Here is a 12,154-nt window from a genome sequence, read left to right as displayed (position 1 = left end):
TGGGCGGCGTGGTACTGCGACAAGCCGTTTTTTGTGACATCTATTATCGCATTTGCCATTCTATCCTCTGTATAAATACTCCGAGGCCGTTTTGAGGTCATTTTGGCCATGTGGTGGAGGAATAACGAGAAGAATCACCGTCAAGAGGCAGAGGGAGATTAGGGGGCTGGATGGTAATTTCGCGTGCAAGGTACGCACAGACCACACAGCCCTGTACAAACATTTAACCTCCAAAAAGTAGAATTCGGTCAATTCTCTATCTGCTTCAAGTGACGACTTGCGAATATATTCAAAGTTGGCTGGAATTGGTGTAAGTGAAATATTAAGACTTTTGGTGGGGATTTGTTCAATTGTGCTACCGAAAGGGGGGTGGGGTATGGTAGCTCTTTGTTCTACAGTATGTAAGCGCTAGGTAATACGGTGGCAGGGGGCCCTTGTGACCTCAAGAGGTTGAAATTCCTTTGATCGCCACCTTCGTAGAGGGAGAGTATACAAGCAAGGGAACAGGAGGGCACCATGCAAAGCATCATGGTAGAGCCTGTCCCGTCATGATACAGCAAACATCCGTTGATCATTAGCGAATTAGCTCGCCTCGGCGCTCTGCTTGGCCTGCACGACGAGCAAGTCTGCTCGCAAGCCGCCCGCGACAAAGTGGCCCGCGACGCGGCCGAGGCAGCCGACGAGGTCCTCGCGCGCCGCGCGACCGGCCTTGCCCTGGTCGAGCTGGGCGCCGCTGCTACGGCCGACGACGACGAGGGTCGAGGCCTTGGGGCCGGGCGTGTGCGGCCGCCCGGACGCGGGCTGGGCGAGCTGCAGCAGGTCCTCGACCGTGGTGGGGCCCGAACTCGTCTCGAACTTGACGCGCGAGGCCGTGTCGGTCGAGAGCGAGGACTTGGCCGTTTCCAAGAGGTGAGAAGTCTCCGAGATGCGCACAATGGTTGCGGTGGCTTTGGACTGCACGCAGAGCTGCAGGACGAGGCGCAGGGCCAGCTTGTCGTCGTGGCCGCCAAAGTAAGCGAGGAAGATGTTGTAAGGCTTGGTGGGCAGGGCAGCGGCGGGGACGTCGTCGCCCTGGACGCCAAACGAGTACTTGCGGGAGAGAGGAGCGCGGCCGGACCCCTTTGTGGCGGCGTCGGCGATGGCGTCGGCATCGTCGGTGCGGGAGAAGAAGACGCCGACGTTGCGGTCACGCGAGTCGAGGATGGACCGGACAAAGGCGCTGTACGTCGACGCCATGCGGTCCGCGACAGTGGCCGACGACAGGATGGGCGAGTCGCCCATGCCGCCCGTCTCGCTCCAGGGGATGAGGAGCAGATCCGACGCCATGGTGGCCGCTTTGCTGACGAGGGCCTCGGCGAAGCGCCCCTCCGGCATGACGGCCACCTCGCCCGACATGGCCAGGTTGTGGAGCTGGCCGACGGTGCGGAACGTGTTGACTACTGGGTCATGACGGCTGTAGTCGGCCACCTGGGACACCGTCATGACGGACGAGTCGCGGTCCGTCAGCTGCAGCAGGCGCATGCCGTGCACCCAGACGGGTCTCCGGGGGCCGTCGGTTGAGCCGGCAGAGACATCGGGGCCCTTGGGGTTGGCCGAGTTCGTTGTCTGCTCCGATGCCGTCGACGCCGGCTCGGGCCCGCCGAAGAGGGACACGAGGTTGAGCAGGGCGGGCATGCTGTCGAGGCGAATGTAGGCAAGCATGCGACTCACCCGCTGCACAGAGCCCGACTTCTGCTGGCTGCTGTCGTCCGAGTCGGACGAGGGGAGGGGCGCGCCCGTGTCCCAGTCAATCTCGCCGCGCTTCCAGGCCGCAATCTTGATCTGGTACCAGGGCGGGTAGAGGTAGGAGACAATGGGGGTCGTGGCAAATGTGGTGAGGAGCGCCATGACGACGAAGATGGTGAAAGTGCGCGTGCTGAGGATCTTTGCTTGGAGGCCAATATTCTGCGCGATTGTCGGTCAGTTCATGGTCACTCGTCGCATTGTGAAAAGCGAGGAGTCCGACACCAAAAGTTTGGACAGCCTCCTCCTCAACATTCCTTGCGAGAATAAAGAACAAGACTCACCAGCACAATAAGCTCGACGAGGCCCTTGCAGCTCATTAGCACGCCAATGGTAAAGGACTCGCGCCACACCAGCCCATTGGCACGAGCCGCTAGGGCGGCGCCAATGATCTTGGTGAAGAAGGCGGCAAAGGTGGTGGCAAAGACGTAGCCCCAAGCGGTTCCCGAGTCCAGCAGGCCCAAGTTGGTGTTGAGGCCGGAGAGGGTGAAGTAGAGGGGTAGGAAGATTGCACCGATGAGATCTTCGAGCTTCTCCGTGACGCGAATGTTGAACCTATTTTCGCGGGGAAGAATGAGGCCGGCCATGAAGCTGCCAAAGATAGGATGGACGCCGATGATGCCGGTGAAGAAGGAGGAGGCGAGGGCAATGAGGAGGATGAGGGAGATGACGCTCTGAGAGGGGTCATTTTCGATGCTCCCGGTGCGGCGGAGCAGCCATATCAAGGCAGGCTTCACAGTAAAGGTGAGCAGCAGCATGAAGCCGAGACAGCAGAGTAGGATCCAGAGGGCGGTGAGGCCAGTGCCGGCATTCACGAGGGCGACGCAGAGCGCCAGCAACACCCAGCCTGGAGTCGCATTCGTTAGCATTTGCACGTGGGAGACAGGAGACAATGGGGGAAGAGTGCGTGACAAACTTACCCACGACGTCGTTGGCCACACCGGCCGAGAGCGTAATGACACCGACCGAGGTGTCGAGCAGTTTCAGTTCGGTGAGGATGCGGCACAAGACGGGGAAAGCCTGGAGAAGAGGAAGATGAGCAAAAGGGCCTACTGGGCAACGAGGATCAGGGTCGAGAATAAACGCACGGTAATGGCGACGGCAATTCCAATGAAGAGCATGTAGACGCTGAAGCGGATGGGCGTAAGGGAACCATCATCGCGAAAGGCGTTGTAGACGCCCCAAGCGAGAGCACAGCCAATGCCAAAGGGAAGGGCGAGGCCGGCAAAGGCGACGGAGGTTGCAACGCGCCAGTTGCGGGCTAGAAAGCGGACATCGGTCTCGAGGCCGATGAGGAAGAGGTAAAGGACGAGACCGAGGTTGGCGACTAAATTGAGGTTAGGCAGTGAGGCGGCGGGGAAGATGGCTTCGCGGAAACCAGGGATTCGGCCCATGACGGAGGGGCCGAGGATGATGCCGCCGACAACCTCTGCGATGACACGGGGCTGTCGAATCTTTGCGAGGGGCCAATGGAGGGCATGGCAGACGATGACGATGAGGCAGACCTGGATGATGAAGAGGATGATGGGGTTGCTGGGATCGTATTTGGACGGGTTGGCGCCTTCGAGGATACCGCCCTGGGGAGTAGCCCTGTTACCGTCGGTGGCATTGGCTGCTCCGGCTGCTCGGGCGGCGGGCAGAAGCCTGGCCATGGCGACGGCCGTGGCCAGACGGAGAATGCGTGGGAGCCGCATTGTGGTCGATGCGGAGGCAGAGGAGCAGGAGAGGCTGGGCCGGCGGCGACTACCTGTGAGGAGATGGAGAGGCGTCCAGGCGCCAGTAGCAGAGGTGAGGCCGCCAGGAGTCGAATCCGGGGGAGGAGGGTGGAGGCGAAGCGGGGCAAGGAGGAGGAGGAGGAGGAGGAGGAGGAGGATGGGGAGAGAGAGGCACCCGTTCCCCTCTTGTGTTGTTTCTGGCGGGCGCGGGTTCCGCGGCATGCTGAATTGTTGCAGCCAACACGAGATGAAGAGAGGCGCTGAGAGGGTCTCTGAGAGGGTTCGAAGCCCACTTAGCCCTGTTGGCGTTTTGCTGTTAGCGTGGATGCGTGGCCAACAGGGGATGACGATAAGCTCGGGGCTGCAGTGGCGACGACCCTAAACCTCCCGCGAGTCCAGGCGATCAGGGTGCTTTTGGCCTGAAGGCGCGAAACAGGCCGGGGAAAAGGGTCGAGAACGCTTTGCAGACCCACGCCGCCAGATGATTCCCAGCCGGAGAAGGCCGGCGCTGTTGGTCGAGGGCTTCTCATGTCCACAGTCAGACGCCGCCGCCGCTCAGCCTGACGATGCTTGGATGCGGACGGTACGGTACAGGACGGCGAGGCTGGGTTCGTGGCCCGCCAGAGGGCCTCTGCCTGCACGCATGCGACGGTATCACTGCAGATAGAAGCCGGCAAGCACACTGTATGCCCGGTACTGTAGGGCCAAATCGTTGGCAGCGCCCGTCGGCAGACACCAGGACCAACAGCAGCCCCCACCCCATTCATTGGCTCCCCGCAGAGAAACGGCCGCAGAGCGGCAGGCCTGATTTGACTCAGTTTCACGTGCCGGTGCAACAAACCACACCGTGTCTTGGGACCCACGTGGACGACCCGCAGCAGAGTCCTGTTGAGTTGATGGCAGGGTGAACAAACAACCTTAATCAGAAATAGAGAGACGGAAACACTCGTCTCTACTCTCTGGCGCATGCATCCACGATGGCATCGCCTAGCCTGAGCAGCCGCCAAGTCGACCCGAGACCATGGCGGGACCGTCCGGGACGTGGCCATCACAAGGACCTGGTCATGCATAACCACTCGTCCAACGCGTGCTCGGCTCTCTTGTCTTCGCTTATCCTCGTGACGCTTGGGCCGGGGTGAGAGCAAAGTGGGCGGTGACGAGATCCATACGTGTGTGTGTTCATGGGCCAATGACAGTCTGCGGTTCTTAGTGGCGCACCCGGGCGCCCATGTATTGGCCGCCGGGACTCCCTCCGGGCGTAATAAATAGCATTAGCATTAGCCGCCGGACCTGGGCTGAAATTTACATGTAGCTACGTAATGTGGGTCCCGTGCCTGCGTGCTCACTGCGGCACTCAAAGGGATACTAAGATATCCGAGTTTTGATTGGTCCGCTGTGTTCGGAACTTGTTTTTCCGTCAGACTCGTCGGGTCGGGTTTCTCCAAGGCGCTGGGCTGCGAAGGGTTGCGCTGAACGATTTCCCTTCACTCATCGACCGATCGGAACGCGCCACGACGCGCAAATCCTTCCACGACATCACGGACGAGGCCAGCCGCCATGGCAGATCAGAATCGGTCGGAGCTCATCAAGAAATATCCTATTGGGAATGGTCTCGACGCCTTCCTTGCTTCGTTCAGCTCGACTTGTGAAGATCGGAGCCTGCCACACTCGGACATACTAGATCGGCTTGACCGACAAGGTACGTCTGGCCAGAATACAGGGATTTCTTCTGACTTGTGTGCAGATGTGCAGGATATTGTGTTCAATCTTCTCTCAGCACTCCAAATTCTGCCTGCCCTTCGTCACCTGCGCTCGAAGATAGGCAGTGGCACGCTCCGTACCGACCTTCTGAAACTGAATTCTGCCGTCGACTCCGATGACTTCGACTTCGATCGTATCCGGCCCCTCTTCGACGCAGTCCTCAAAAAGCGGCCTGACAATGAGATCTGGGACCAAGTCTACAGCGCCGTCACCGAATCCACCCCGCCTCCCCGACCGATACTCTCGTCGATCCAACAAACGCCATTGAGTCAGAACACGAGCGGCCTCGTGAACTCGTCAGAATGCCGCCAGAATGTCGACCCAATCCTCAAGTTGGAGCTCGAACATCTCTATGTCGGGCTTCCCCATTTCCACAAAGCCTTCTTTGGAGACGTGCCAGACCTCGACATGGTCTCTGAGGCAGTCTTCCGCAGATGCACAGAAGGCGACAATCCACTCTTCAAGGACGGGTGGAGTGGATGGCCGGCATGCGCCAAAGAGAGCGACGTGCTGACTTGGTTTGGCGGCCTAATCCCGAAGCTGGAAGAATTCGCAGGCGACCGGATTTCTCCCGCGGCTCGGCGAAAGCTGTTGGCGCAGCCGAGGACACCACTAGTTGGCTCTACAGGCAAGCGCAGTATGGATATTAGCTTCGTCAATAGCGACATCACATATAATCCTAATTCTGAGGATTTGAGATATCGTTGGTCCCACATTCTCGTTGCTGGCGAACTGAAAAGCAACCCGAAGGCCGACACAGCATCGATTGCATGGATTGATCTCGCAAGGTATGCGAGAGAGGTATTCGCGGCTCAAGACACCCGTCGCTTCGTCTTGGGCTTTAGTCTCTGCGGATCTCTTATGAGGGTATGGGAGTTTGACCGGCTTGGGGGGATCGCCTCCGAACAATTCGACATCAACAAGAAGTATGGTGGGCTGCAGTTTGTGACGGCAATCCTGGGATTTCTGCGGATGAACAAGGGGATGCTTGGGTTTGACCCTACAATGATAATATCCGGCGGCCAGCAGTACATCGAGATCGAACGAAACGGCAAAACAGAGCGTCTCATCATTGATGATGTCATGAAGCGAGCACGGTGCATTGCTGGCCGGGCGACAATCTGTTGGAAAGCACATCGCAAAGAAGACCCCCAGACGCCGCTTGTTATTAAGGACTCCTGGCAGTACACGGACCGTGACGAAGAGGGTATACTTGTCCAAGAAGCGACTGAGAAAGGCGTCATCAATGTTGCCCGATACTACCACCACGGGAACGTTCGCGTCCGCTGTGCGGATGACGACGTCCAAAACAATGTTCGAAAGGGACTGGACATTACCAAAGCTACGAATTATCGATCGGAACGTGCGATATTGCCATCAAGTGCGAGCGCGTCCAGTATGTCGCGCAAAGGGCAAAGCAGCGGCGCCGGCGTGAAGCGACCGTCCAGCGAAACTGACGCCATCCTGCCGCCGAGCAAACGATCCGGTTCGACATCTCCAGTCAAGGCAAGTGTCGAAGCCCAGCCAAATCGTGTACATCGGCGGGTCATTCTTCGCGACTATGGAAAGCCGATATACAATGCAAGCTCACCCGTGGCCATGCTTGCCGCGCTGGAGGGTTGCATAGAAGGTCACCAATCGTTGTACAAAGCGGACTTTCTCCACAGACATCTCCATCAACAACCTCATGATCAATGAGGACGATGAAAACCCCTCCCGGCGAGCTTTCCTGATCGACCTTGACCTCGCCATTAAAGCCCAACGAGAAGGTGCCTCGGGAGCAAAAGGGAAGACCGGTACAAGGGCATTCATGGCCATCGGGGCACTGCTAGGCAACGAGCAGCATTCCTTCATGCACGACCTTGAATCATTCTTTTGGGTGATTTTTTGGATTTGTGTTCACTACAACGGGCCAGGCAAAGACGTTGGAGCTACTGAGTTTGAGAGCTGGAATTACCAAAGCGATAACCAGCTGGTTCGGTCCAAAAAGGGCGTAATTGATGACGAGGACGATTTCCTCAGAACTTCAGAGGAAGTTTTCACGCCATACTACCAGGCATTGATTCCATGGGTCAATAGGTTGAGGAGGAAGGTATTTCCGAACGGTGAGAGGTGGAAGAAGCCGGCGCCGGAACTATATCGAACAATGAAGGACATTATTCGGGAAGCACAGAAGGACAAGAAGGTACTAGGGACGTAGCCTGCAGTCAGCAGTCATCAGAAAAACCATGAAGTTTGCACTCGATTAGTAAGGCAATGGTCAACGACTCAACAACAGCTACTAGAAGTTACGTGCAACACGCCAATGGTCATCCTCACTTTGCCTTGAGGAATGAAGAGACGAAAGGTTCTTCCTTCCGAGCCCTCCGTAACACGAGCCACATGGCGACCCGTCCCACGCCCCATTTATTTTCGCGTTCGTTCCTCACCAGCTCCGTAAGCTAGCACCTCCCCTTGTACTCTTACTTTCTTGGCATTGACTTATTGCGAGCGTCTTTGACGAAACCCTCTGCCGACAAGCTGGGTAAAAGATGACCACGTCCCGTTGGCAAAGCTAGTTGCCGACCTTGGAGCTCTTGCTTCCGCCACTGGCGCTACCACCGCCAGAAGACTTGTAGGTAGAGCCGCCTTGGCCGTCGTTGTAGTAGGAGCTTCCGTTGGGGTTGGAGTAGTAGTATGAACCGTTGCTGTGTTGTCGACGTGTTAGTAGATCGCGGGGATTGGGTTCAGAGGGGTCAAGGCAAGGGGAGACGTGCGAGTTGGAGTAGTGATAGGAGTTGCTGTTGGAAGCGCCGCTGCCGTAGTCACGAGAGCAGTAGTGGTTGCCCTGTTCCGCGTCAGTACGTCGATATCGTGCTCTGGGTGTTGCGGATGTGGATGGGGGAGGAAAGGGGGCCCAACCTTGCTGTTGGTGCCAGAGCTCTTGTACTCGTAGGATGGCATGGCTGTGAGTTTCTAAGGATAGCTGCGTGGGATATTTCGAAGACGATTACACTTGACAGACAGGTTATAGCTGATTGAAGAGAGGGGAGACAAAGTGAGGGGGAAGGCGGACTCATATTACTCGTTGCCCGCCCCACTTAGATGGAACCAAGGCGAATCCCAATAAAGTGGGGCGGGCATTACCCGTGCCGCGCCGCGGCCAATACATGGGCGCATGTATTGGCCGCCGCCGCTGTCCCTTCCAAGAAGTTACCCCGCAGTGGCAGTACTTGGCACAGTTCGGCTACACACTGTAGTGAACTTGCTGCCTCGAGAGACCTGGATGACAAATGTGTCGCGGAGGCCACCCACAATAGGCCTAGGGCAGTATCTAGAGGAGGTTCTTTGGGAGACCGTGTCCACACGGTCACCTATTTCTGCGGGCACGGTGGACTCAAGTCCGACCTTTCTTCTATAGCCTCATATACATCTTTCCTGAGACCCGCTAGTCAGTAGCGACAAAATGTCAGCTCAACGATAGCCTCGCAGAAATTGGCGCCGTCGAGTACCGTAGGTCGAGTCGAAATTCTACCCCCGAGAACCGTAAGCCGAACCTATCGAGCCAAAATCCGCTTCCCAGCAAAGAAGCGCCAATACAACCCCTCACCGCCATGCCCTTGACGAGACATACGCGGCCGGAACGAGACGATAACAAGACCTTCCGGGTCTTCCAGGCCAACGAGGCAAGATCCCGCCGACGCACGACTGCGCCCTCACACTCGACGACTCTGAGCAATACGGACGCAGTCCTTTTACAGGAGCGTTGGACAGAAGCAAAGAACTCCCATTGTGTCGTACCAGCCGCCAAAAGTGGAGGTGTAGGCCACCTCCGCTAGAGGCGACTGGTACCGTTGTATACGCAGATTCCGACAACACATTGCCTCACCAAAACCCCACCCGGCCTACGACACCTTCTCCTCGTTGACAGCCGGCCGGGATAGGCAATAGTACCGAGCGGAGTCACGACATATGTCCCGCTGAAGTCTCAGACTGCAGCTGGCAGCTGCTCATGCCATTGCACGCCCAGAACGCTCTATATGCACAGAAGTTATAAACCCACCACATGCAGTAGTCCAGACACTACACAGACAGCCATATCTTTGCCGTGCCTCGACTCGGATAGAACACAACACACATAGCCGCCAAGTGCGTCGTGGCCAACCTATTTCCTCCCTTAACCTTGCTGACTCCGAGCAATTCGCCTGCTTGGTGATGGATGAGATCCACGGCGACCACGGGGGTAGTGTCGTCGAACTCTGTAGGGGTAATCGGCAGTGGTTTGCTCAGCTTGTCGTTATCGACGAACAAGGTGCGGAAGAAGGCTGTGTCCATTTGGAGCTGTCAGGTCTTAGCTTGTGTCCGATGGAAACAAGGTGGTGACTTGCATCTATCACTGTCCGATTAAGCGAGTACTTATTTAAAGCCAATGCTGCCTTAACGCGGTCTCCAATCTGCTTCTTGTCCATCGAGCAAGTGCCAACATTCTTGACGGCATTCTTGGATTTGGCTGTCGTACGAGCCTTCTTTGTCGGATTGTCCTGGTCGACCTCTACGGGTGAAGACGCATGCTGTTTATTGGTCACTGGCATGCGTCGATTGAGATTGCTTGTGATGATGTGACAGCGTACCTTTCGTGTTTCAACCATATCTTCCAACTTTTCAAGACGCAGAGTCGGAATACGGAAGGGAGAGAAGCGATCTGAAACATAAAGACAAAGGCGCGTTTGAGGAACGAAAGTTTGAGGTTTGAGTTAACATAATGTTGGAGGGGGATTTATCTGTCTATATATTTGAAGGTTTGTGGTGGTTGCGTCACTGCCCGAGAATTCCTTCCCGCAGTAGCTTGCATCGTGCGAAGGGTGATTGGGGGCGAATCTTAGGAGAGCGGGCACCAACGTGTCATGTCGTGCAGCACTACGTGTCAATAAAAAGCAAGAAGGTGAGAAATGACGGAGGAAGAGCAGATAAAATGTAACCCGTAGAATCCGGCAGGGCTCCTAATAGTGCAAACGGTTCACACTGATAGTGCACACTGAGCCGTCAGCTCAGATCAAAAGCAAATCTAGAGAGTACCGGTATCCAATAGGCCAGATCCTATTTCCGCCAGTTAAAATTCAACATTAATTGCTTTTGGCAGGCGTTGACGACCCAGTGAGCACTATCAGTGTAAACGGTTTGCACTATTAGGAGCCCTGCTCAAACCTGGATCAATGCAGGTACAGTGGAGGCGAATAGAGTCAAATCGTAACAGGCAATCAGGGCAGGTCCATTCAATTTCATGAGTGGGGAAAGGGGCTGTGTTGCAAATGCAGCGCTTTCAGCTGATGTGGGAACATGTCAACCGACCAGTGCTGCTGCCGGGCTGAGAACGAAACGGCTGGAAAAAGAAGAGCGTAGTCGTTGTGCGACGCATGGCGAGTGTACGTAGATTGTGCTGCTTGCCCGCAAAGAACCCATTATGTTCGGGCACATATAAAGTCCCTTCTTCTCCCCTCAAAATCCTCCTTTCTCTCCCTCATCCTGTTCTACACATTCTCTCATTTTCTCATTCTTCTTATCAATCGTTCACTTTGCTTCATTGACTGAAGTTCACTCTTCACTTAACAATGTCTCTCTCTAAAGTCGCATGGCTCATCCTAGGCACATCTGGTCTGGCCGCAGCTCATGGGCACATCGATCGTATCGACATTGATGGCAAGTCCTATGGTGGATTCCTGGTCGATCAATTCCCTCATGAACAAAACGTCCCTGATCTTATCGCGTGGCCAACTGCGGATACTCAGGACGGCCCTGTTCAAACCTTTGACTACAACCAGCCGAATATTATCTGCCACCAGGATGCCAAGCCTGGTTCTCTCGCTGGCGAGGTGGCTGCTGGAGGCAAGGTGACGATTCACTGGAACAAATGGTTCGAAGATCACCGCGGTCCGGTAAGTTTGTGGAGCAGGAGCGGACCATGGACCCAGGATCACGTTGCAACAGAAGTTGTTCGAATCCAATCAGAATGCTAACACAGAGTAGGTCATCAGCTACCTTGCGAACTGCAATGGGAGCTGCGCTTCTGTGAACAAGACCGAACTTGAGTTCTTCAAAATTGAAGAGGCTGGTCTTCTCGACAACAGCAAGTCCCCCGGAAGATGGGCCAGCGATGAGCTCATGGCTGCCAACAATACTTGGACGGTCAACATCCCTTCCGACATTGCAGCAGGCAATTATGTTCTTCGTCATGAGATCATTGCACTGCACCTCGCAAAGGTAGACAATGGTGCGCAAGCTTACCCGCAATGCCTCAACTTGAAGGTGACAGGTGGTGGCACTGCTACACCGAAAGGCATTCCTGCCACCCAGTTCTACACACCAACCGATCCCGGCATCCTAATTGATATCTTCAACAGTCTTGCCACTTATGTGATTCCAGGCCCAGCCCTCTACAAGGGCAGGGATGCAGCACCTCCGACTATTGCCGTCCACCCCACCGGAGCGTCTTCCACCGCGTTGTCTTCCTCCCCAGCCTGGACGACCCCCTATGCAGCGCCTCAGGGTTGTGGATATGGTCCCTATGAGAACTCTTCTCAAATCACACCTACACCTGTAGCGAGTGACGCTGAACAGAATGGTCAAGATTATTGGGATCCTGGAAGAAAAGATCCTCCGGCTGGACTTTCCGTGTCAGGAAGCATGCTCGAGATTTCTCTGTGCCTTGAGGAACGAAGAGATGAAAGGATCCCTTTTCCGCCCCTTCCGTGCCTTGAGGAACGAAGGGTGAACCGCGCTGCGGTTACCACTTGTCGAGCCTTTGTCGTTAACTGCTTCCCCGACAAAGCTCACTTTGCAGTCGCGTGATATGGTGGCGAGTGGAGGTTGGGATGTTTTTCAACAAACCAGAGTACAAACCTAGTACTTGAAAAGAAAAT

General features: G+C 55.8%; 4 protein-coding genes across 4 annotated transcripts; 2 read left to right on the top strand and 2 right to left on the bottom strand.

Annotated features, from left to right (window-relative positions):
• Positions 1–582: 582 nt before the first annotated feature.
• Positions 583–3,476, bottom strand: HRG_06133 (sodium/hydrogen exchanger family domain-containing protein; the record flags this gene model as incomplete). Its single annotated transcript, XM_044864604.1, has 4 exons — positions 583–1,944; positions 2,067–2,629; positions 2,703–2,802; positions 2,871–3,476. 4 exons carry the CDS (start codon positions 3,474–3,476, stop codon positions 583–585), a joined length of 2,631 nt encoding a protein of 876 aa, XP_044721136.1.
• Positions 3,477–5,054: 1,578 nt separating this feature from the next.
• Positions 5,055–7,458, top strand: HRG_06132 (uncharacterized protein; the record flags this gene model as incomplete). The annotated part of the gene is made up of 6 exons (XM_044864603.1): positions 5,055–5,196; positions 5,242–5,848; positions 5,921–6,046; positions 6,104–6,876; positions 6,926–7,090; positions 7,175–7,458. The coding sequence occupies 6 exons, from the start codon at positions 5,055–5,057 to the stop codon at positions 7,456–7,458; spliced, it is 2,097 nt and encodes a 698-aa protein (XP_044721135.1).
• A 354-nt stretch (positions 7,459–7,812) lies between these two features.
• Positions 7,813–8,201, bottom strand: HRG_06131 (uncharacterized protein; the record flags this gene model as incomplete). The annotated part of the gene is made up of 3 exons (XM_044864602.1): positions 7,813–7,945; positions 8,015–8,085; positions 8,160–8,201. 3 exons carry the CDS (start codon positions 8,199–8,201, stop codon positions 7,813–7,815), a joined length of 246 nt encoding a protein of 81 aa, XP_044721134.1.
• A 2,645-nt stretch (positions 8,202–10,846) lies between these two features.
• Positions 10,847–12,083, top strand: HRG_06130 (glycosyl hydrolase family 61 protein; the record flags this gene model as incomplete). The annotated part of the gene is made up of 3 exons (XM_044864601.1): positions 10,847–11,170; positions 11,262–11,676; positions 11,752–12,083. 3 exons carry the CDS (start codon positions 10,847–10,849, stop codon positions 12,081–12,083), a joined length of 1,071 nt encoding a protein of 356 aa, XP_044721133.1.
• Positions 12,084–12,154: the final 71 nt, after the last annotated feature.

The sequence above is a fragment of the Hirsutella rhossiliensis genome (genome assembly GCF_020360975.1).
Source record: "Hirsutella rhossiliensis strain HR02 chromosome Unknown scaffold00005, whole genome shotgun sequence".
Lineage (NCBI taxonomy): Eukaryota > Fungi > Ascomycota > Sordariomycetes > Hypocreales > Ophiocordycipitaceae > Hirsutella > Hirsutella rhossiliensis.
The sequence above is the reverse complement of the archived record's forward strand: the minus strand, read 5'-3'. Positions and strand labels throughout refer to the sequence as shown.